Source organism: Oncorhynchus tshawytscha, linkage group LG22 (genome assembly GCF_018296145.1).
Source record: "Oncorhynchus tshawytscha isolate Ot180627B linkage group LG22, Otsh_v2.0, whole genome shotgun sequence".
Taxonomy (NCBI): Eukaryota; Metazoa; Chordata; class Actinopteri; order Salmoniformes; family Salmonidae; genus Oncorhynchus; species Oncorhynchus tshawytscha.
The window spans coordinates 39,209,834-39,236,498 of record NC_056450.1 but is presented as its reverse complement, the minus strand read 5'-3'; the positions used below and the strand labels follow the sequence as shown (position 1 = coordinate 39,236,498).

The following is a 26,665-nucleotide window of genomic DNA, read 5'->3' as shown; positions in this document are numbered from 1 at the left end:
TTTATTGATGAAATACAATAAAATCACTCATTGGTTTCTTTGAATCAAAGCAAAAATAATTAGCTACAAAAAAAAATACAAATACAGTAAAACATCAGCTGCAGTGTTCCTCACCTGGCTTACTGTAAAACATCACTGTGGTGTTCCTCACCTGGCTTACTGTAAAACATCACTGCAGTGTTCCTCACCTGGCTTACTGTAAAACATCACTGTGGTGTTCCTCACCTGGCTTACTGTAAAACATCACTGTGGTGTTCCTCACCTGGCTTACTGTAAAACATCACTGCAGTGTTCCTCACCTGGCTTACTGTAAAACATCACTGCAGTGTTCCTCACCTGGCTTTCCTCACCTGGTTTACTGTAAACATCACTGCAGTGTTCCTCACCTGGCTTACTGTAAAACATCACTGCAGTGTTCCTCAAAACATCACTGCGGTGTTCCTCACCTGGCTTACTGTAAAACATCACTGCAGTGTTCCTCAGCTGGCTTACTGTAAAAAGCAAAACAAAGGATTGATTACTGTACATCTATATTTCCATCAACCCTGTCTTGTGGATTTGGCCACAGGTTCTCATTCACATCACAATGGATGTTTTCATTAGCCAAACATCTTGGGATGAATCTTCGGGCGAATCCAGGACTGACACTGGTCTGCTGTGATGTCATTGCATGGGTCATCCATGGCCTGGAGAAGGGCGGCTTGTTCGTGAGGGCGCCTATCATATACCTTCCACCCCCATGTGGAGAAAAATTCTTCATTTGAATTTTTAGGAAAGGAGAGTATGGGGGTGAGTACAGGGTGGTAAATTGTGGATGGGCCTGAAACCATGCTTGCACCATTTGAGCATGGTGTAACCTGACATTATCCCACACAATGACTTAGGTCATGCCATCAGCTCTACAGACCTGATTTAGCCCATCAAGGAAGGTTACATTCAAACAGCGAATCATGTGGCTGCCTGCAACTCAATATATATAGAGTATATAGAGTAGAGAGCTTTAGTTGTTGTTCGACCTAACATTTAATCGGGCAAGATGCGTAATTTAAGCAACTTTGACCGTGGTATGATTGTTGATGCCACACATGGTGATTCCAGCATCTCAGAAACAGCTGTCCTCCTGGGATTTGTACGGACTACAGTCTCTAGAGTTTACAGAGAATGGTGCGATAAACAAAACACATTCAGTGAGCGGCAGTTCTGTGGGCAGAACACCTTGTTAATGAGAGAGGTCAGAGGAGAATGTCCAGACTCATTCAAGCTAACAGAAAGGCCACAAATGCTCAAATAACAGCTGTTTAAAACAGTGGTGTGCAGAAGGGCATCTCTTAACGTACAACACCATGAATAATTCAGGCTGTTGTGGAGGCAAAAGGGTGTCCTACCTAGTACTAGATAGGTGTACCTAATAAAGTGGCCAATGAGTGTACAGTAATGTCAAATCTGAGAACATGGTCTAGAAAAGTGGTACATGGGACCATAGAAACAGTGTCTGATAAAGAATGATGATGAAATATGACATCCATAGATAATGTAGTCCAATTAGTTCATGTTCCACAGTAATTGGTGTCAATGGATCTCGTAATCCTGAAACCTTCATGATCTAAACATGGAATATTGTTTGTCAGTTTCCATAAAACTATGCATTAAGAGTAATGCAACAGATGAGATGTAATGTGTGAATTGCATTTTGAAATGGTAATACTTTGATGTTAAGTTGTGTCATTTTGAACAGGTGATTTTAGTTCAATGAACAAATGATCTTAGCTTTTATGTGTATTGTATCCAAGCAATTGGAAAAAGTGTTATAGTTTTTAAAAACAATCATTTTGATTATTGGTTTTGAGTTGTGTCTAGAGTTTTGAAAAATGACATCAATGTTCTGAAATTAGTGCCAAAGTGATTGTAAAAGACTGTAACACCTGACTATGTTATAATTAATTCACTCCGTCAGTTTATGGTAAGAAACACTTTCTATTGGCCCATCATTAATTCATGTTCATGCATCTCAAAGCCTCAGCCAGGCCTCTAAACATGAATTATTCATTACAGACACAATTAGCTGTGGGAACCAACTAACCACAGCACAGCGGTGTGTGTGTCAGCTCCTCTGGTTGCAACACATTACAACACATTACACCATCAGACAGTATTACACCATCACACACAGTGTTACACCATCACACACAGTGTTACACCATCACACACAGTATTACACCATCAGACAGTATTACACCATCACAGTGGTACACCATCAGACAGTATTACACCATCACAGTTTTACACCATCAGACAGTATTACACCATCACAGTGGTACACCATCAGACAGTATTACACCATCACAATTTTACACCATCACAGTGTTACACCATCAGTGTTACACCATCAGACAGTGTTACACCATCACAGTTTTACACCATCACAGTGTTACACCATCAGACAGTTTTACACCATCAGGCAGTTTTATACCATCATACAGTGTTTCACCATCACATAGTGTTACACCATCATACAGTGTTACACCATCACAGTGTTACACAAATCAAATCAAATTTATTTATATAGCCCTTCGTACATCAGCTGATATCTCAAAGTGCTGTACAGAAACCCAGCCTAAAACCCCAAACAGCAAGCAATGCAGGTGTAGAAGCACGGTGGCTAGGAAAAACTCCCTAGAAAGGCCAAAACCTAGGAAGAAACCTAGAGAGGAACCAGGCTATGTGGGGTGGCCAGTCCTCTTCTGGCTGTGCCGGGTGGAGATTATAACAGAACATGGCCAAGATGTTCAAATGTTCATAAATGACCAGCATGGTCGAATAATAATAAGGCAGAACAGTTGAAACTGGAGCAGCAGCACGGTCAGGTGGAAAGCAAGGAGTCATCGTGTCAGGTAGTCCTGAGAGAGAGAGAGAGAGAGAGAGAGAGAGAGAGAGAGAGACCAACCAACCAACCAACCCACCCCAAGGGGGGCGCCATCCCAGACAGGATGACCACATCAGTGAATCAACCCACTCAGGTGACGCACCCCTTCCAGGGACGGCAAGAGAGAGCCCCAGTGACTCAGCTACACCATCACACACAGCATTACACCATCACATAGTGTTACACCATCTCACAGTATTTTTTAGCACCACAGGACACCTCACTTTGTTATTGCAGTTGCAGCACCTCATCCTCTCAGGTGCTTTTCAATCCCTGCTGGTTCTCAGTTGATACAGTTGAATTAGAACTCCCTGGAAAACACTGGCCAATTGTTCTTCGGGACTCTGACTTTCATTTTATTTAATTTACCAATCTGGCGACTTGTGTGTTTATTTGCCCCTCATGTACATACTTACAGGCCAAGTGTTCCTGCTAGTGTTTCGTAACGACACCAATAGAGAGTGGACTTTTTCAGACAGGCCAGAGCAGCTGTGGAGTTGTAGGATCCAGTTAGTCATTACAACACTGTCATTATTGATCTACGCTAATCAAATGCTATGTTTACCTGCTGCGTGGTGTCTTCAAGAGAGGAGGGGAGAGGAGAGGAGAGGAGGGAGAGGAGAGGAGAGGAGAGGAGAGGAGAGGAGAGGGGAGGGGAGGGGAGGGATGAGATGAGATGAGATGAGGGGAGGGAGGGGAGGGGAATGAAACACCTGGCTGCTTTCTTATTAACTGCATTAAAGTTTATGATTATTTTCTCACAAACCAACTCTCTCCATATCACTCTTTCTCCCCCTACTCTCTTTCTCTCTCTCCTTCTCCCTCTCTCTCCCACTCTGCCCATCTCTTCCCTCGCCCTCTCCCCTTCTCTCTCCCCCTTCCCTCTCCCTCTATTCTCTTCTAGTTTGGGAGGACGGAGGTGATTGACAATACTCTGGATCCAGACTTTGTCAGGAAGTACATCTTGGACTACTTCTTTGAAGAGAAGCAGAATCTACGCTTTGACGTGTGAGTAGTTATTCTCTTCGATCTGGTCTATGAGGATTCACCAGGCAGGGAGGCAGGGAGGGTGTGTGAGTTTCTCATGTGATGTGCTAATTTTCCTAAACAACCTTTCCTTTCTATCCTTTCTCTCTTGCTTTCTCTTTTTCCTATCTCTCTCTCTCTCTCTCTCTCTTTCACTCGTTCACAACCTCTCCTACTTCACTCCCCTCCTCCTAATCTCGCCTTCTTCTCTTTACTTACCTCCCCCGCTTGTCTTCTCTTCCTCTTCTCTCCTCCTCCCCTCCCATACCCCCCCGTCTGGATAGTATTGTGTTGGGAGTAGGAGGGAGGTATATTGGTATAAGAGGATGTTCAATATTTCATGTAGGTTTATCCTCATTCTTCACACTTTAAAGCAAATGTCTGAAGCCGAGAGAGTCCCATTTGAGTCCCATAGGTATCACACAGCCCCCACCCTTTATCCTCCTCTTCTTTGTTCTCTTTCTCCCTCTTTATCCTCCTTCATCCAACCTACTATACCATCCTCCCTCCTCTTCTCTCCCCCCTCTGTCTGTCCTCCCACCCTGTCCTCCCTCCCCGACCTCCCCCCTCATCCTCCTCCACCCTCCTCATCCTCCTCCATCCTCATCCTCCTCGTCCCTCTCCTCCTCCCCATCCTCCCTTCTCCTCTTACATCCTCCTCCTCCTCTTACATCTTCCTCCTCCCCCTCTTCCCTCTCCCCTCATCCTCTTCCTCCCTCCATTGTCCTCCTCTTCTTCCTCCTCCATCCTCCTCCTCCTCCCAGTCTCTTAAAAGACCCAATCAGAGTGCAGAGCAGAGAGGTGACACTTCATTAAGAGGTTTTGAAAATGGAGACAAGATCATTTCCTTATTCCCTCAATAGCCTCTGCCTAATATTATTGTTTGTCTTTCTACAGTGAGTTGACAGAAGCCCTCATGAACTTCATTTTACAGTACATTTCCAGCCATCAGCAAGAGAAAACACTGCCTAATTTGTACTACTTTGAATAGAGAGTAGCCCACATGGACTTGATGATACACTACAGTAAATATCCAGGCTCTGCTGAACCTCTCAAGAGGCTTAATAACTTCACGTGGGCTCTTTTCATTTAACTCCTTGTTGGTAGACTAAGGAGAGGTGCTACACCTACATGTTAATTAGTCTAATAGTTAATTAGACATTTACATTTCTCTTTTTCTGTCAGTGGGACAGCCTTCTCCTCTTCTCTATCCACCTCCTCCTCTTCCTCCCTCCTCCTCCATCCTCCTCCTCCCTCCCCCTCCTCCTCTATCCACCTCCTCCTCCTCCTCCTCCATCCTCCTCCTCCTCCTCCTCCATCCTCCTCCTCCCTCCCCCTCCTCCTCCATCCACCTCCTCCTCCTCCTCTCCTCCTCCTCCCTCCTCCTCCCTCCTCCTCCTCCCTCCTCCCCTCCTCCTCCCCCCCTCCTCCTCCCTCCTCCTCCTCCACCTCCTCCTCCTCCATCCACCTCTTCCTCCTTCCTTCCCCCCCTCCTCCTCCTCCATCCACCTCCTCCTCCCTCCTCTCCCTCCTCCTCCATCCACCTCCTCCCTCCCCTCCTCCTCCCCCTCCTCCTCCATCCTCCTCCTCCTCCCTTCTCCATCCTCCTCCTCTTTTATATACCTCTGTCAGCGGGATTAGGGGGGGGGAGGACACATTCCTCCATTTGAATTACTTCTATGAAAAGAGCAGGAGTAGTTTTTAAAGGAATTGCGTATGACCACAACCATTCTAATTACCTCTATACCCAAAGCTTATCGGCTGGCAGCTGCTTAGACAAATTTTTCTAAACTTTATCGTTTCTAATGTGAATAAGTGAGTTACAGCAGGGACAAAAGAGTAAAGGGGTCTTCATTTATGAAGTGTAGATGGATTAAGTGAAGTAAATAATTTTTTCTAACTGGTAAATGTTTTTTTAAATTTTAGGTGGCTGGTGGCCCCTATGCCTTCTGTGTCTGTTCAAATGTCTGTCATTGTATCATTGTTCCACTGTAGACTAGCCTACACGCCATCAAGAATGATATCAAACCACTGTGTTTCTATGTGTTAATGTTCAAATGCCAGTCAGTCACCACTTGAATCTGACTTTCTTTGTGATTTCAGATATGACATTGATTCCAAAAGTCCAGATCTGGCAAAGCATGTAAGTGAAAAAGCTGTCACTTTGTGCCGGTGCCTCATTGTTGTTTGACTTTTTCTTTGCCATCATCCTCTATTCTCCATGAATGGAAACTTTTATTTTGAAATGAAAACTTTTATTTTGAAATGCATGCCATTCCCTATTTTGGTTTTATGCTAATCAAAATCCATGTCGTCCCGAAGCTCACATATACTGTTGGATGGAAATAGTAAATAATAGTGCCTTACTAACCAGCGTTTCACGATGTGGCCTTGCTGTCTGTTCGCACACCATTACCTTTTTATAAATATTGATAGCATATTACATTATGTATTGAAATTGTGTAGCTTTCATAATAATACATTTAGCACATAGACAAGTTGGTTGTTTAGCAACAAAACCGGGTCAAAACAGACGGGGTTGGCTTAGATTGTTGACAGCATGTAAACTTGATTTAGTCTCCAATGTTTATTGAAAACCTAAATACATTTGTAAAATGAGCACTCGTTGTCTCTCAAATACATTGTGACAGTTAATGGTTGGCTAAGGTAGTTATTTTTTTGTTTGTTGCTTTATTAGCATTGACGTGAAATCAGTCAAAATAACTCAAAACAACACATGGTATCAAGAACAAGATGAAACAAGCTAAAACTAGTCACTTACGATTCCCCACATGGCAGTTTCTTGTCATTGTTGGTAGCTATCTGGCCATCCAGAACCATGGCAGTTTCTTGTCATGGTTGGTAGCTATCTGACCATCCAGAACCATGGCAGTTTCTTGTCATTGTTGGTAGCTATCTGGCCATCCAGAATCATGCCAGTTTCTTGTCAGAAGCTATGGAACCATGGTAGTTTCTTGTCATGGTTGGTAGCTATCTGACCATCCAGAACCATGGCAGTTTCTTGTCATTGTTGGTAGCTATCTGGCCATCCAGAATCATGCCAGTTTCTTGTCATGGTTGGTAGCTATCTGACCATCCAGAACCATGGTAGTTTCTTGTCATTGTTGGTAGCCATCTGGCCATCCAGAACCATGGCAGTTTCTTGTCATTGTTGGTAGCCATCTGGCCATCCAGAACCATGGCAGTTTCTTGTCATTGTTGGTAGCCATCTGGCCATCCAGAACCATGGCAGTTTCTTGTCATTGTTGGTAGCCATCTGGCCATCCAGAACCATGGCAGTTTCTTGTCATTGTTGGTAGCCATCTGGCCATCCAGAACCATATTGTCACAGACTTCTGCCCCATTGAAGCCTGAGCATCGTTCTCCTTGACGTTATCAGCTAACCCGTCTATATCGTGTGACCTATATTTTTTGTAAGAACTGAAGGTTGCTTTTTCATACCATTATCAAAACTTGTGAAACCCATTTTCTTAAATTCTAGGCATGATCTATTGTACTTCAATGGTATTAGCAATGTGCTCACATGTATAACGTTATGATGATGAATGAATGATAGCATAATGTTTTGCAGTGAAAGCTTTGAAAAGCAACGCATTAGTCACACAATAATATAATATATGATAATATATCTGCAGTCAATGGTTTGCATAATACCAGAAAATTCTTCATTATTGCTTTATTTGCCATGTTTAAATTTGATTGTTTTGTACTCAATTTTGTGTTACTAACTGTCGTCTTACATAAAACCCAGTTCCCTCTCTCTCTCCCTCTCTATCCCCCTTTCTCCCCCTTTTCTTCCCCCCCATTCTATCCCCCTTTCCCCCCCTTTCTCCCCATTCTATCCCCCTTTCTCCCCCTATCCCCCTTTCTCCCCCTTTCTCCCCATCCCCCCTTTCTCCCCCTTTCTCCCCGTTCTATCCCCCTTTCTCCCCCTTTCTCCCCCTTTCTCCCCGTTCTATCCCCCTCCCTTTCTCCCCTATCCCCCTTTCTCCCCCCTTTCTCCCCGTTCTATCCCCCTTTCTCCCTGTTCTATCCCCTATCCCCCTTTCTCCCTGTTCTATCCCCGTTCTATCCCCCTTTCTCCCCCTTTCTCCCCGTTCTATCCCCTTTCTCCCCCCTTTCTCCCCGTTCTATCCCCCTCCCCCTTTCTCCCTGTTCTATCCCTCCCTGTTCTATCCCCCCCCCTTTCTCCCTGTTCTATCCCCCCTTTCTCCCTGTTCTATCCCCCCCCCTTTCTCCCTGTTCTATCCCCGTTCTATCCCCCTTTCTCCCTGTTCTATCCCCCTTTCTCCCTGTTCTATCCCCCCCCTTTCTCCCTGTTCTATCCCCCTTTCTCCCTGTTCTATCCCAGTTCCCCCCTTTCTCCCTGTTCTATCCCTCCCGTTCTATCCCCCTTTCTCCCGTTCTATCCCCCCCTTTCTCCCCCCTTTCTCCCCCCGTTCTATCCCCCTTTCTCCCCTTTCTCCCGTTCTATCCCCCTTTCTCCCCTTTCTCCCCCCTCCCCCCCGTTCTATCCCCTTTCTCCCTTTCTCCCTGTTCTATCCCCTGTTCTATCCCCTATCCCCCTTTCTCCCTGTTCTATCCCCCTTTCTCCCTGTTCTATCCCCCTATCCCCCTTTCTCCCTGTTCTATCCCCGTTCTATCCCCCCCTTTCTCCCTGTTCTCCCTGTTCCCCCTATCCCCTTCTATCCCCTATCCCCCTTTCTCCCTGTTCTATCCCCGTTCTATCCCCCTTTCTCCCTGTTCTATCCCCGTTCTATCCCCCTTTCCTTCTCTTCTTTCCCGCTTTGTGTTTTCTCTTGTTTGATGACGGTCTTGTATGGTATTTGAGTCTTGTGCCTTCTCTTACATGATATGCTCTGTGGTTGTTATTGTTGTGGTTGTTGTTGTTATTGTCTATGCTGCCGCCTGGTGTACCCCTCCTCCTCCTCTTCCTCCTCCTCCTCCTCTTCCTCTTCCTTCTCCCTGGAAGCCCTCCGACATTGACGTACGTGTTTGACTCCAACCAAACTTTATCTCTCTTCAATGTTTTATAACACACTGCTTATAACACGCTGCTTAGCTCCTCATCAGCTGTCCTTGTTTTCCCCCTGTCTCCCCATGAACAACGAACTCTCCATCCCTCCCTCCCCCCCCCATCAGGACTTCTTGGGGCAGGTGTTCTGTACCTTGGGAGAGATTGTAGGATCACCCGCCAGTCGACTGGAGAAACCTCTGGGGTGAGTAGAGACGGGCGGAATTGATTGATGGGTTGAAGCTGTGTGACCCTGGGGTGAGTAGTGGTGGTCTTAAACTGAGCCTCTATGATGTCACCATGAGCAGCATGATGATGTCACCATGAGCAGCGGGATGATGTCACCATGAGCAGCAGGATGATGTTACCATGAGCAGCAGGATGATGTCACCATGAGCAGCATGATGATGTCACCATGAGCAGCAGGATGATGTCACCATGAGCAGCAGGATGATGTCACCATGAGCAGCGGGATGATGTCACCATGAGCAGCAGGATGATGTCACCATGAGCAGCAGGATGATGTCACCATGAGCAGCAGGATGATGTCACCATGAGCAGCAGGATGATGTCACCATGAGCAGCGGGATGATGTCACCATGAGCAGCGGGATGATGTCACCATGAGCAGCGGGATGATGTCACCATGAGCAGCGGGATGATGTCACCATGAGCAGCGGGATGATGTCACCATGAGCAGCGGGATGATGTCACCATGAGCAGCAGGATGATGTCACCATGAGCAGCGGGATGATGTCACCATGAGCAGCGGGATGATGTTACCATGAGCAGCGGGATGATGTCACCATGAGCAGCGGGATGATGTCACCATGAGCAGCGGGATGATGTTACCATGAACAGCGGGATGATGTAGCCCCACCCTTTTTAACAGCCTTAGTTGTTGCAGCAATTGGCCCGATATTGCTGTTCATTTTGTGCATCACTGACTCTACCTTTAGCTAATCCCTGGTTCTGTTCTAATATCCAGACTAGCACACCACTTAGTATTAAAGCCTAGTTCAGATACATGAGACGAGATTTATGGTTTTATGTCGTTATAGAACAAAGTTTGTTTGATCTGAACAGTTTAGTTTTAGAAGTTTTAGAACTCTCGTGTGATGCAGCGGTATCACAACCGGCAGTGATTGGGAGTCCCATTGGCCCAGCCTCGTCCGGGTTTAGCCAGTGTAGCCCGTCATTATAAATATTGATTTGTTCTTAACTTGCCTAGTTAAATAAAGGTTAAAATTTTTTTTTTTAAATGTTTCTGCAGCTTGCTAGCCTATCTTGCGGATGTTTCTCTGACAAGTCACACGGTGTGGCCTGTTTCTGGTACACATATTCCGTGATACATCTTTGCTAAAACACCTTGCTACAACAAGTGGCAACTTTGTATCAAAAGTTTCATCACTTCGTTGTAAAGCGGCGCCGTTGCCGTAGAAACGGTCTTGACTGCACATCTCTCCCCTGTTTGATCTGCGACCTGATCTTCAGTCAGCTGTTTTTACAACTCGACATTCTTAAACGGTCTGGTTTTGTCCCGTCATGTCGGCTAATGTATCTGAACTGGGCTTTGGAATGAAGCACTGACTACATCATGTACAGTGAGCTCTAAAAGTATTGGGGACATATTGTTTTTGTCGTTTTGGCTCTGTACTCTAGCACTTTGAAATGGTACAATGATGATGGGGTTAAAGTGGAGCCTGTCAGCGGTAATTTAAGGGTATTTCCGTCCATATAGATTGAACCGTTTAGGAATTACAGAACGTTTTGTACATAGACCCCCATTTTAGATGCACCAAACTCATACCTCCAAGACATGCTACCATCTCACCATTACAATAACAGGGAGGTTAGCATTTTGGAGCAGGGTATGATATTTATGCCTCTGTAACTTTCTCACAATTCGTTCAGGATTATCCGTAATCATGGTAGCATCCACATTAATGTATAATGTAGAAGTGTTTAGAAACATCTTCTGTTCTTATTTATAATAAAAGTAACTCCAAAATGACACAATACATTATTTACCATGAATTTCTATTGGGCTCAAAATAATCTGAAACACAACTAAAACAAACAGCAAATGCATCCAGAGTTTGTTGAGTCACAAGCTTGGTGTAGTCATTGCATGCTATGAATTTGGGACCAAATACTTACATTTGTACTACTTTAATACACAATAATTTTGGTCCCCTAATATGAATGAAAATACCCACAATTTTAAGCTGACAGTCTGCACTAACCTCATAATCATTGTATAATTTCAAATCCAAAGTGCTGGAGTACAGAGACAAAACAACTAAACATTTGTCACTGACACACTACTGTTAGAGCTCACTGCATATTAAGAGTACATTCTAACATTGTTGCACTGCTTCACCATCCCAATGGCTGTTAGACAAAGTAGTTCCCTAACAAATAATTCCGTAATCACTTGGGCCAATCAACAGATGGCACACGAGTCAAACGACCTCGCTCCGCCTCGAGAGTTGAACTATGTTCAGCCATGTAGCCAAATTGTACACTTGTACCAGTTGCCATGTGGCTTGACTTTATCCATGGCGCCCACTATATCATGAAAGCACCATTGATTCCGGAGTCATCAAACAGGCCTCTCTATATTTCTGTGTGCATTGGAATGTAAACACAGCTAGCCAGCGCTTCTCATTGGCTTCCATGTGTTCTAGGGCTGTGTGTAAGAAATAGCACTCTGTTCCCAACATAGTACACTACTTTTGACCAGAGCCCTATTGGAGCCCTACGGGCAATGGTAAAAAAAGGAGAAATGTGCACTATAAACGGAACAGGATGCCATTTGGGACAAAGCCCTAGGCTGTGGGATGACGATAAATATGTCTGTCATCTATAGCCATCTGTGGAGTACTTTAACTGTTCAGATAACATTGGGGTGAGATTATGGCACTGGTAATTGAACAGGACTCGGGGCTTCCTCTAACACTGTTACTGTCATTAAGGGAGCAATATGTAGAGTCTCCCTCATATAGACTCACTCTGTCAGGTAGAGTCTCCCTCGTATAGACTCACTCTGTCATGTAGAGTCTCAAACTTATAGACTCACTCTGATGTAGAGTCTCCTTACAGACTCACTGTCATGTAGAATCTCCCTCATAAACTCACTCTTTCATGTAGAGTCTCCCTCATATAGACTCACTCTGTCATGTAGAGTCTCCCTCTTATAGACTCACTCTGCCAGGGAGAGTCTCCCTCGTGTAGAATCACTTGGTCATGTAGAATCTCCCTCGTATAAACTCACTCTGTCATGTAGAGTCTCCTTCTTATAGACTCACTCTGTCATGTAGCGTCTCCCTCATAGACTCAATCTCTCATGTAGAGTCTCCCTCATATAGACTCACTGTCAGGGAGAGTCTCCCTTATGTAGAATCACTCGGTCATGTAGAGTCTCCCTCATGTAGACTCACTCTGTCATGTAGTCTCCCTCGTAAAGACTCGCTCTGTCATGTAGAGTCTCCTTCATATAGATTCACTCTGTCATGTAGAGTGGCATGATGCTGACATGAGACAGAGAGAGACACCCTCTTGTCTTAGACACCATTAACTCACACACACTCTCACACACACACACACACACACACACACACACACACACACACACACACACAGCATAAACTTAGTGGTTGGAAGACACCCTATCTTAGACACACCACCAGCACCATGAACACCTCCCTCAGCACTGCAAGCGATCTATACAGAAACGGACACAAATGTTCGACATTGTGTGTGTGTGTGTGTGTGTGGCTGGACAGTATAATAGTGGATTAACGTGTGTTGCCCTTCTGTTGAGAATAAGAGGATCAAGACATTTTGTTAACATGCTGTATACTTGGCTTCATGACTCACCTTAGAGACAGTGGGGACACAGAGAATGCAGAGAGAAAGAGAGGGAGGGAGAGAGGGGTTGGCAGAGGGCCCAAAACAGATGGGAGGAACACTCTGAAGTTTCACTGATTTCTGTGAATCTGAAACTAGGTGGACAGGACACATAGTTGTGGTGGGATGCCAGACACAGCTAATAAGATTTAGTTTAGTTTATTAATTCAACCAAGCACACATAAAACTTGAAAAGGCCATACATTAACAATAATAACATTATCGAGGATAGCACACAAAGTCTGGGACTTATTTCCATTGTGGTCCTCTTGAGACAAGATGGCTGGGGCTGGACAAGATCCAACACAGTATGGCAGTGAAATAATCAAACAAAAACAGAGAAGAAGAAGATCTATCTCATCATTACGGTTACATCATAGGGGTTATTCATATGATGACACAGAGGACATCAAACATATTTTTACTTTATGTTTAAAGCTGCCCAGAGAGGACATTGTTTTTAATCGGCAGAGGCAACTCATTCCATTCTGAGGCTCCAGTATATAAGACATTACCTTTCCCAGCATTACTCCTGAACCTGTATAAGCACACATCAGCAACACCTGATCTGGTGCTGTGATTGTGTGCATCCCTAACACGAGGAAAGTCATCACTTAGATATCTAGGCGCAGGACCATAAATACTCCTGTAAACCAAACCTAGTCTAATCTGGGACACCCTAGCCTCAACAGGCAGCCAGTTTAGACTCACCTTCAATACTACCCTGATCAACTTATTCTGGGCAATCTGGAACTTCCCCTTCATAAGTTTAGATAAGCCCCCAAACCAGGAAGTAGTAGCATAGTCAACATGGCATTGAATGAGGGCAGTAGCTAGCACTTTCATGGAGTCCTTATCAAGCAGCTTGGACATTCTAGACAAAAACTTAGTCCTGGCATTAACCTTCCCTAGCACTTTATTGGCCATGCTCACACCTCCCAAGCTTCAATCACGGATGCATCCAAAGTAGCTAACAGAGGTTTTAGTAGTCAGCACCTCACCCCCTAACTCCACTCTGATTTCAGACAACCTGCACAATTTAGGTCTGGATCCAAAAATAATTGCTTCAGTTTTCCTTAAGTGCAGAGGTAGCTTATTATCTCCAAGCCATTTGCTAATGCTAGTAAGCTCTGTGCTAAGTATGCTCTCCAACATAGTTTTACTTTTGTGAGACACCAGAAGTGTAGAGTCATCCGCATGAAGAAAAACCAAGCCTCCAGCCTGCCCAGCCTAGAGGGATACTGCTTAACCCCAGTGCCTCCAGTTTGGAGATTAGGAGGCCGTGGTTAACTGTATCAAAGGCCTTCTGTAGGTCAAGCAGTACCATTCCACACAGATTTCCCTCATCAATCTCTTTCCTGATGAAGTCAGTCAAGTAAAGTAGACATGAATCAGTGGAGTTTGTTTTTCTAAAACCCGACTGAAAATCATACATTAGACCCTGTTTGTTAACATATTCATACATTTGCTCATGTACAATTCTCTACAGGATCTTTGATGTTACACAGAGGATAGATACTGGCCTGTAACTCCCAGGGTCAGACTTTATACCCTTATTCAGAGGTATAACCTTAGCTTGTTTCATGTCCCTGAGAAAGGTGCCTTGTTCAAGAGAGAGACTAACGACATGCGTAATACAAGGGCCAATTTGCTCAGCAGAATCTATAAGAAACCTTGCAGGAATATTATCCAGGCCTGTGGCTTTGGAGCATTTAAGCTTTGCCAGCATACTGATTATTTTGGCTGTTGCTACCTTTGCAAAAGAAAAAGAGTTTGGCTGAAGCCCTAATTCTACATAATACAACTTGACTTGGTTGCTTCCATGCAAACCAGAACTGGTGGGCAGCTTGCTAGACATAGTAGTGGTGGGATGCCAGACACAGCTAACAGGATGAGAGGAATGTAAACTCAGCAACAAAAAAAAGACCTCTCACTGTCAACTGCGTTTTATTTTTTAGCAAACTTATGTGTAAATATTTGTGAACATAACAAGATTCAATAACTGAGACATAAACTGAACAAGTTCCAAAGACATGTGACTAACAGAAACAGAATAATGTGTCCCTGAACAAAGGGGGGGTCAAAATCAAAAGTAATAGTCAGTATCTGGTGTGGCCACCAGCTGCATTAAGTACTGTGGTACTTAATCTCCTCCTCATGGACTGCACCAGATTTGCCAGTTCTTGTTGTGAGATGTTACCCCACTCTTCCATCAAGGCACCTGCAAGTTCCCGGACATTTCTGGGGGGGAATGACCCTAGCCCTCACCCTCTGATCCAACAGGTCCCAGACGTGCTCAATGGGATTGAGATCTGGGCTCTTCGCTGGCCATGGCAGAACACTGACATTCCTGTCTTGCAGGAAATCACGCACAGAACGAGCAGTATGGCTGGTGGCATTGTCATGCTGGAGGGTCATGTCAGGATGAGCCTGCAGGAAGGGTACCACATGAGGGAGGAGGATGTCTTCCCTGTATCACACAGTGTTGAGATTCCCTGCAATGACAACAAGCTCAGTCTGACAATGCTGTGACACACCACCCCAGAACATGATGGACCCTCCACCTCCAAATCGATCTCGCTCCACAGTACAGGCCTCAGTGTAACGCTCATTCCTTCGACGATAAACACGAATCCAACCTTCACCCCTGGTGAGACAAAACCGTGACTCGTCAGTAAAGAGCACTTTTTGCCAGTCCTGTCTGGTCCTGCGACGGTGGGTTTGTGCCCATAGGTGATGTTGCCGGTGATGTCTGGTGAGGACCTGCCTTACAACAGGCCTACAAGCCCACAGTCCAGCCTCTATCAGCCTATTGCGGACAGTCTGAGCACTGATGGAGGGATTGTGCGTTCCTGGTGTAACTCGGGCAGTTGTTGTTACCATCCTGTACCTGTGTGTGTGATGTTCGTATGTACCGATCCTGTGAAGATGTTGTTACACATGGTCTGCCACTGCGAGAACGATCAGCTGTCCATCCTGTCTCCCTGTAGCGCTGTCTTAGGCGTCTTACAGTACGGACATTGCAATTTATTGCCCTGGCCACATCTGCAGTCCTCATGCCTCCTTGCAGCATGCCTAAGGCACGGTATTGCATGCCTAAGGTTCAGTATTTGGATTTTTTCTAATTATCTATGAAAGACAGGGTAATTTTTTCCTGAGTTTAGATGTGTTTTGGTAGTTTGTGTGTGCATGCACTGTGTAACTGTTGGCTTCAGGGTTGGGGAGTAACGGATTACATGTAATGGATTACAAAAACAAAACTGGAGCTGTAATCTGTTATAATACCTATTATCTAAAATATTGTTATCAGATTAAAGATATATATATTTTTGGGGGGATGATTACTTCTAGAACTACTTTAAAATTAAATTCAGATACATATTCTCAAAGACGTTAAAAACAGCATTGAAAAAAAAGTGCAAATGTAAGTTTGTTCCCGCTTGAGCGAGTCTGACCATAATTCAGAGACCATTACGATGCGTTTGATGGATTGTGGGAGAAGAGCAAGAGGAATAGGCTTTTGTAGGCTGCAGTCCAAGCTATGTTTTCCAATGGAGCGACTTCTGTCAGCATCCAAAGATTATCCAACTTGAATAAATGCTGGGATATAAGAAGGACAGCAGTGGTGTAGCATACAGGAGGACAGCAGTGGTGTGTTTATCTACAGAAGGACAGCAGTGGTGTGTTTATCTACAGAAGGACAGCAGTGGTGTAACATACAGGAGGACAGCAGTGGTGTAGCACACAGGAGGACAGCAGTGGTGTGTTTATCTACAGGAGGACAGCAGTGGTGTAGCCTGGTGTACAGGAGGACAGCAGTGGTGTAGCACACAGGAGGACAGCAGTGGTGTAGCCTACAGGAGGACAGCAGTGGTGTAGCCTGGTGTAACAGGAGGACAGCAGTGGTGTAGCACACAGGAGGACAGCAGTGGTGTAGCATACAGGAGGACAGCAGTGGTGTAGCACACAGGAGGACAGCAGTGGTGTAGCCTACAGGAGGACAGCAGTGGTGTAGCATACAGGAGGACAGCAGTGGTGTAGCATACAGGAGGACAGCAGTGGTGTAGCATACAGGAGGACAGCAGTGGTGTAGCATACAGGAGGACAGCAGTGGTGTAGCCTACAGGAGGACAGCAGTGGTGTAGCCTACAGGAGGACAGCAGTGGTGTAGCACACAGGAGGACAGCAGTGGTGTAGCACACAGGAGGACAGCAGTGGTGTAGCACACAGGAGGACAGCAGTGGTGTAGCACACAGGAGGACAGCAGTGGTGTAGCACACAGGGGGACAGCAGTGGTGTGTTTATCTACAGAAGGACAGAAGGGCCAATCCAATATTGGTTCAATTGAAGAAGTTTAAGCTGCCTCTCAATCATTGTTTTTCCAACTAGGGATGTATTCATTAAGGAAACTGTTTAAAGTTGAAGAACCAAACGGAAGCAAACAGAGCAAAACGAGAGTTTCTATTTGACAAATTCAGTTAGGTCCCTCCCCGTTCCGTTCCATTTGCTTACGTTTAAGAAACGTTTAGCAACAGAATTGGCGTAATCAATATTCCCAAGTGGACAGCCAACACAAAATGTGCATTTGCAACAGCTGCATTGTGTGGATCCCAGCCTATTTGGACAAAACTATTTCAGTTCCTCTACTCTAAACTACTCCATGGAATTCTGCTCCATACTGTCAAAAAAAAAACAGTTTCATTTTAGACCACGAGTGGGGGACTGGCACAACACACTGTCTCTCCACCCCCACGCTAGGTGAGAGTTCCAACTATATTATTCAAATATATTATGTAAGAAAACCTGGGCTGCAGTCATGTTGATGCCTTGTTCAGTCCCAAGTATCTTACTGTTGTGTAATATTCTTGTATCCTGTATTCTCATCTCACAGGATGAGTGTAGGTCAGCTGAATCAGAGCATTATCCCAAGAGCTCTGAACTGAGTCATGTACGGTGCAAGCAGGGAAATGAAGACAAGGTGGTTGACGTGCCCATCCACTCTAGAGGACGCCAGTGTCGGAGCTAAATGAATACTGTAACAAGAGGCATGTGAAGGGGCCGCACACTGAATATTAAGAATCAGGGAAACACAGGGAAGTGCTATGATAGTGTACAGCCCCCCAAATACAGGTAGAGATTTAGAACCATAGCATAATCCCTCTGTGGATGGGGTTTATACAGTAAGGGAGAGTGGGGTAAGTTAGGCAACGGGAGTAAGTTGAGCCACCGTTGTTTCTCGGAAACCGTACACAAAATTGATATTTTGACCAACTATTTAGGAAGAAGTCATAATTGTATGGAGTTTGTAAAGTTAGAAACCACATGGAAAAGGTGAGAAGATTTTCACCAGTCAAATTAAATGGATTGTGATAGAGATTTCATGATGCTTGCATCTAAACTTAAGATTGTTTTATACATCAGTTGGGGTCTCTATAAGCTTCATTATAAGGTCATAAACCTAGCATGAATGTGCATAATTATAGCTGTGTATCCTAATACAGCCAATATGTTTGCCTTGGGGTAAGTTGATCCAATGGCCATGGAGTAAGCTGAGCCAATGGTTGAGCCAATGGGCATGGGGTAAATTGAGCCAGTGGTTGAGCCAATGGGCATGGGGTAAATTGAGCCAGTGGTTGAGCCAATGGGCATGGGGTAAATTGAGCCAGTGGTTGAGCCAATGGGCATGGGGTAAATTGAGCCAGTGGTTGAGCCAATGGCCATGGAGTAAGCTGAGCCAATGGTTGAGCCAATGGGCATGGGGTAAATTGAGCCAGTGTTTGAGCCAATGGGCATGGGGTAAATTGAGCCAGTGGTTGAGCAAATGGCAAGTTGAGCAAATTGAAGTGTTTTCTTCCCAGGCGTAAAGTATGGCATTATCACTAGGATATGAGTTAGGCCAGGCCCTGTTGTTATGTTAAAAGTTCATAAAAGTGTGTTAGGTGATAAGCCTGTGTTAAAAGATGATTAAACGATTTAAAATATACTTTTTTAAAGCGTTTTTGTTGAAATGTGTTTGGAAAATAAAGATAGACATGGTTTTAAAAAGGTAGTGGTAATATTTAATTTGTACATTTGTAGGTTGCTTAACTTACCCTGTAGGTGGCTTAACTTTGTAACGGTTTTCCTCCTCTTCTGAGGAGGAGTAGGAAAGATCGGACCAATGCACAGCGTGGTAAGTGTCCATATTTGAATGAAGTATAAATTAACAATGAATACAAAAGAACAAGAGAAATAAATTAAAACCGAAACAGTTCTGTATGGTAAAACACAGACACAGAAAACAACTACCCACAACCAATAGTGGGAAAACAGGCTGCCTAAGTATGGTTCTCAATCAGAGACAACAATTGACAGCTGCCTCTGATTGGGAACCATACCAGGCCAAACACAGAAATACAAAACCTACAATACACAACATAGAATGCCCACCACAACTCACGCCCTGACCAAACTAAAACAGAGACATAAAAAGGAACTAAAGTCAGGACGTGACAAACTTACCCTGTAGGTGGCTTAACTTACCCTGTAGGTGGCTTAACTTACCCTGTAGGTAGCTTAACTTACTCTGTACGGGGCTTAACTTACCCTGTAGGTGGCTTAACTTACCCTGTAGGTGGCTTAACTTACCCTGTAGGTGGCTTAACTTACTCTGTACGGGGCTTAACTTACCCTGTAGGTGGCTTAACTTACTCTGTACGGGGCTTAACTTACCCTGTAGGTGGCTTAACTTACTCTGTACGGGGCTTAACTTACCCTGTACGGGGCTCAACTCAACTTACTCTGTACGGGGCTTAACTTACCCTGTACGGGGCTTAACTTACTCTGTACGGGGCTCAACTTAACTTACCCTGTACGGGGCTCAACTCAACTTACTCTGTACGGGGCTCAACTCAACTTACTCTGTACGGGGCTTAACTTACCCTGTACGGGGCTCAACTTAACTTACTCTGTACGGGGCTTAACTTACCCTGTACGGGGCTTAACTTACTCTGTACGGGGCTTAACTTACCCTGTACGAGGCTCAACTTAACTTACCCTGTACGGGGCTCAACTCAACTTACCCTGTACGGGGCTCAACTCAACTTACCCTGTACGGGGCTCAACTCAACTTACCCTGTACGGGCTCAACTCAACTTACCCTGTACGGGGCTCAACTCAACTTACCTTGTACGGGGCTCACTCAACTTACCCTGTACGGGGCTCAACTCAACTTACCCTGTACGGGGATCAACCTAACTTACCCTGTACGGGGCTCAACCTAACTTACCCTGTACGGGGCTCAACCTAACTTACCCTGTACGGGGCTCAACCTAACTTACCCTGTACAGGGCTCAACCTAACTTACCCTGTACGGGGCTCAACCTAACTTACCCTGTACGGGGCTCAACCTAACTTACCCTGTACGGGGCTCAACCTAACTTACCCTGTACGGGGCTCAACCTAACTTACCCTGTCGGGGCTCAACCTAACTTACCCTGTACGGGGCTCAACCTAACTTACCCTGTACGGGGCTCAACCTAACTTACCCTGTACGGGGCTCAACCTAACTTACCCTGTACGGGGCTCAACCTAACTTACCCTGTACGGGGATCAACTTAACTTACCCTGTACGGGGCTCAACTTAACTTACCCTGTACGGGGCTCAAGTTTCCCCATTTCCCCATAAATTGTGCCAAGACAACACCTTTTTTTTGAGACAAGCTATATTTTCCAAAACTGTACTGTTGACATAAATTCTGATTATTTCCAGTGTTACACAACGTCCTGATATATAAGTAGATATCTTTGTTGGAAATAATTCGACATTTCCCTTGACGGAGTGATGCTGATTTTTTTTTGCTCAACTTAACCCTCTATCCCCTGCAGTTGACCTTTTTCCATGTGGTTCTGGAATAAACAGACATGGAAGAGGCTCGTCGTGTGGTTCTGGAATAAACAGACTTGGAAGAGGCTCGCCGTGTGGTTCTGGAATAAACAGACTTGGAAGAGGCTCGCCGTGTGGTTCTGGAATAAACAGACTTGGAAGAGGCTCATCGTGTGGTTTCTGGAATAAACAGACTTGGAAGAGGCTCAATATGTGGTTCTGGAATAAACAGACTTGGAAGAGGCTCGACGTTCAGAGAAAACTGGATCAGTGAGAGAGAGAGAGAGAGAGAACACAGTGTGTTTTTCTCATCTTGACTTCAGAGACTCGCGGTTAATTTTAATGTTGTTGGTTAATCTCCTCGGTCGGTTACGTAATACAAAACTGCATGGCTGTTCTACACAGATGAGGAGGGAAAAAGTAGCTCTGCTGATTTCAATAATGAGTGGAAAACTGAAAATACTTTTAAGTAGATAGTTTGAGTTGAAGAGTGCAGACACACACACACGCGTAGGTACGCACACACCCACACACACGCAGCCACACACACACACACACACACACACACACGTAGACACACAGACACGCACACATGCCACACACACACATAGGCACGCACGCACACACACACACACACACACACACACACACCTAGACACGCAGACACGCACACATGCCACACACACGTAAACACACACGCACACACACACACCTAGGCACGCGCACACACACACACACACACACACACACACACACACACACACTAGGCACGCACACACACACACACACACACACACACGCACACACGCACATGCACACACAAACATACACATACAGAATGCCTTGCACACTGTTAATTTGAGGATGCTGCTGTCTTGTATAATTTAACTGGAGCTGAAGCTTTTGAGCCAGCTAGCAGGTGATTAGCTTGCAGTGTCTTGGTACATCACACAATTAGACCACACCGCTGAGCCACTAAAGAACCATTGTGGATCCAAGGCTGAGCTTCCTAACGAACAAAGGTCCCTCACTAATAACAGTTTCCTGCTTAGGCTGGGAAAAGAACACTCTGATCTTGCTGATATTTCAATAACCTCTCTCTCTCTCTTTCCCACTGAGAGGGATTAGGTTATGTCCCATTACATACAGTAAATATACTTTCTGTACACTATGTGCAAACTAAAGCTTTTTCTGCTGCCCTTCACAAGTTTGTATTAGTTTGTATTCATCTTTTTGTTAATAACTCTGGGAGGGACTCTCTGTCTCTCTCTGTCTCTCTCTATCACTCTCTCTCACTCTATCACACTATATCACTCTATCACTCTCTCACACTATATCACTCTCTCTCTCTCTCTCTATCTGAAAATCTCCTGTGGGCTCAGCTCGCTATGAAAATAAATTGCTCTTTTAATGTATACAGTGGGTTTTTAAAAGAAGTGCAGACAGACAATCATGCAGAGCAGCCATTTCCAATCCATAATACAGCCCTGAAGGGAAAGTAAATGCAAGGACAGTGGGACACTTAGACTTTGAGAGAGATAAGCGCACTGATTACATTTTTGTATTAAAAATAAAAACAGTTTTCTTTTTTGCTGCTGGGGCCGTACACCTCCCAAAGGACAGGTTCACTGTTCTGCTGGGGCCGTACACCTCACAAAGGACAGGTTCACTGTTCTGCTGGGGTCGTACACCTCACAAAAGACAGGTTCACTGTTCTGCTGGGGCCGTACACCTCCCAAAGGACAGGTTCACTGTTCTGCTGGGGCCGTACACCTCACAAAGGACAGGTTCACTGTTCTGCTGGGGCCGTACACCTCCCAAAGGACAGATTCACTGTTCTGCTGGGGCCGTACACCTCACAAAGGACAGGTTCACTGTTCTGCTGGGGCCGTACACCTTCCAAAGGACAGGTTCACTGTTCTGCTGGGGCCGTACACCTCCCAAATGACAGGTTCACTGTTCTGCTGGGGCCGTACACCTCCCAAAGGACAGGTTCACTGTTCTGCTGGGGCCGTACACCTCACAAAGGACAGGTTCACTGTTCTGCTGTGGTCGTGCACCTCCCAAAGGACAGGTTCACTGTTCTGCTGGGGCCGTACACCTCACAAAGGACAGGTTCACTGTTCTGCTGGGGCCGTACACCTCAGAAAGGACAGGTTCACTGTTCTGCTGGGGCCGTACACCTCACAAAGGACAGGTTCACTGTTCTGCTGGGGCCGTACACCTCACAAAGGACAGGTTCACTGTTCTGCTGGGGCCGTACACCTCAGAAAGGACAGGTTCACTGTTCTGCTGGGGCCGTACACCTCCCAAAGGACAGGTTCACTGTTCTGCTGGGGCCGTACACCTCACAAAGGACAGGTTCACTGTTCTGCTGTGGTCGTACCCCTCACAAAAGACAGGTTCATTGTTCTGCTGGGGTCGTACACCTCACAAAGGACAGGTTCACTGTTCTGCTGTGGCCGTACAACTCACAAAGGACAGGTTCACTGTTCTGCTGTGGCCGTACAACTCACAAAGGACAGGTTCACTGTTCTGCTGTGGCCGTACAACTCACAAAGGACAGGTTCACTGTTCTGCTGTGGCCGTACAACTCACAAAGGACAGGTTCACTGTGCTGTTGGAGAGGTGTCACACGCACACACATACACTCACACAGCAATGCAGCCCTATAGATGCTTTATATGGCATATCAACCCACACCACAACATATAGTGCCTTTAGAAAGTATTCACACCCCTTCACTTGTTTCCACATTGTGTTGTGTTAGAGCCTTATTTTAATCTACACACAATATCCCATAATGACAGAGTGAAAACATGTTTTTTTATACATTTTGTGCTAGTTTATTGAAAATGAAATAGAAATACTCATGTATGTAATTATTCACACCCCTCAGTCAATACTTTGTAGAATCACCTTTGGCAGTAATTAAAGCTGTTAGTCTTTCTGGGTAATTGCCTAAGACATTTCCACACCTGGATTGCGCAATATTTGTCCATTATTATTAAAAAATATATATTTGAATTCTTTAAACTCTGTCAAACATGTTGTTGATCATTGCTAGACAACAATTGCCAAGTCTTGCAATACATTTTCAAATACATTTAAGTCAAACTGTAACTTGGTCACTCAGGAACATTCACTGTCTTCTTGGTATGCAACTCCAGTGTTGATTTGGCCTTGTGAATTAGTTTATTGTCCTGCTGAAAGGTGAATTAATCTCCCAGTGTCTGGTTGAAGCAGACTGACCCAGGTTTTCCTCTAGGATTTTACCTGTGCTTAGCTTAATTTTTATCCTGAAAATCTCCCCAGTTCTTAATGATTACAAGCATACCCATAACATGATGCAGCCATCACTATGCTTAAAAATATGGAGAGTGGTACTCAGTAATGTGTTGTATTTGATTTGCCCCATAAATAACACTTTGTATTCAGGACAAAAAGTAAATTGTAAGTAAGTAAAGTAAATTGTAAGTAAGTAAGTAAAAGCAATTTACTTACTTACTTACAATTTACAGTATTACTTTTGTGACTTTTGCAAAGAGGATGTATGTTTTTAAATATTTGTATTCTGTACTTCCTTCTTTTCACTCTGTCAATTAGGTTGGCCACGTTAGCGTACGTTAGCAACAACCGTCCCGCTATAGGGACACCAATCTCGTAGATCCTTAAGAGCTTTGAAATGGGTGTCCTGACTCTCTGTGGTCACTAAAGATCCCATGGTGTTTATTGTAAGAGTAGGGGTGTAAATCCCAGTATCCTGACTAAATTCCCAATCTGGCCCTCATACCATCATGGACACCTAATGTGTTTCCCAGGTGTTTTCTGTAAATGTCTTTTCAGTCAAATTACCTGGTAAAATAAGGGATTAAATAATAGCCTTTTTCCTTGTGGGGAATGGTAATATCTCCCAATTTATTCAAAATGTTCTTGTTTTACTATCCTTGAGATCTTCTGGTCCCCACAAGGACAGTTAAACAAACACATAAACACTCCCTCTCTGTCTCCCACCCTCCCTATGTCACTCCGTCCTTACCACCCTCACTCACTCCCTCCCTTCCTTACCACCCACCCTCACTCCCTCTCTACCACCCACCCTACCACCCTCCATCTCTACCACCCAACCTACCACCCACACTCCCTCTCTACCACCCACCCTCCATCTCTACCACCCACCTCCCTCCCACCCTACCACCATCCATCTCTACCACCCACCCTCACTCCCTCTTTACCACCCACCCTCCATCTCTACCACCCTCCCTCCCACCCTACCACCCTCCATCTCTACCACCCAACCTACCACCCTCACTCCCTCTCTACCACCCCATCTCTACCCACCATCTCTACCACCCTCCCCCTCCACCATCCATCCTACCACCCTCCATCTCTTTACCACCCACCACCCACCCTACCACCCTCCCTCCCACCTCTACCACCCACCATCTCTCTCCCTACCACCCTCTCCACCCACCCTCCATTTACCACCCTCCCTCTCTACCACCCTCCATCTCTACCACTCTCCATCTCTACCACCTTCCCTCTCTACCACCCTCCCTCTCTACCACCCTCCCTCTCTACCACCCTCCCCCCACTGTCACCCTCACCTCCTCCATCGATATCTTCCTTCCTCCCTCCTCCCCCCCTCCCCTTCCTCAGCCCCCCTCCTCCATCAGGCTCCCTCCTCCCCTTTCTCAGCCTCCCTCTCCCTCCCTTATTCCCTCAGCCTCCCTCTCTCTTTCTCACCCTCATGCCCTCCCTCCATCTCTCTCTCCCGTCTTCCACCCTCAGCCTCCTTCCCTACCCCTCTTCCTCCCTCCCTCCCTCCCTCTCTCTCTTTCCCCTCCCCTTCCCTTCCTCAAGTCCTCTTGACAGTTGAGGATATGAGAAAACATGAGTCCTGCTGTGGATGAGATGATGAAAGTGGGGCCTCTCTCTAGAGTACTGTTACTGTGTCTAAACAGCAATAAAGCCCTGAGTTACAGTACAATACAAAGGGCATACCTGTCTGTAAGTATTGTAACGGTTTTGAGTTGAGGTTATTATTTATTGGGGTGCCAGGTAGGTTGTGCCTACCAGAGAAAACATTGGTTTCTCCTTTTAGTTTGGGTGGGAATGAGTCCCATCTGGTCCGTCAAGTCTACACCAATACAAAGGACTTATGTAAAAGTCAGGATGGAAATAAACTTTTCATAAACCCTTAAAACATTGGAAAGAACTTCAAAAACAACTATATTATTTTGCGTGGGTTGTATTAGCAACAACAATGATTACACACATATAATAATATCACAATGAGTTCTGGTTCCTCCAGAAATGTCCTGTACCTCGGGCCTAAAAAGAGTCCAGCCCGGTAAAGGAGTTCAGTGAACTCAAGTGACTTTTGTCACGCAATGTTTGTCCATTCATTCCGTGTAGCGTAAACCCAGTATTAAACATACAATCAATATAACAATTATTTTACCACAGAACTTTAAAGCGTATCAACTCTTACTAAGTCCTCAACTACAACTAACTACATAAATCACAGTATACATCACATCAAAACAAATGAAATACCGTATACAAAAAGGTGGTAGTCAGTCGGTCAGTCAGACAATCCAATCCGCCAATAGATCTCCAGCGGAGAAAGGCCACGAAGAACGGAGAGGTGTAGTCCACGGACGCAAAGAGTGGATCCGATCCTGGGTAAACTCTCTTAGGCTACAAAACACACGTTTAACGGCAACAAAACAAACGGAATAGAGAAGCTACGGAACTGAGGTTTGAACACGTCCTCATTCACGTCTCCATCACAACCCCACTTTTGCGCAGCTGATGCTGGCTATTTAATTGGGAATTAAAGGGAAAGCGCCCTATTGGAAGGAGCTGCACTGAGACGGTTCAGAATAATTCAGGGCCGTCAC

General features: G+C 45.2%; 1 protein-coding gene across 2 annotated transcripts in view; it reads left to right on the top strand.

Annotated features, from left to right (window-relative positions):
- LOC121840472 (copine-5-like) overlaps positions 1-26,665 on the top strand; it is a 216,012-nt gene that overhangs the window by 57,326 nt on the left and 132,021 nt on the right. The window contains exons 4-7 of one of the 2 annotated variants that reach the window (XM_042304213.1): positions 3,828-3,931; positions 6,053-6,092; positions 8,943-8,957; positions 9,113-9,189. In XM_042304213.1, coding sequence (XP_042160147.1) covers positions 3,828-3,931; positions 6,053-6,092; positions 8,943-8,957; positions 9,113-9,189 — 236 coding nt within the window. The remainder of the gene's footprint in view (positions 1-3,827; positions 3,932-6,052; positions 6,093-8,942; positions 8,958-9,112; positions 9,190-26,665) is intronic. The other variant, XM_042304214.1, reaches the window with a different exon arrangement.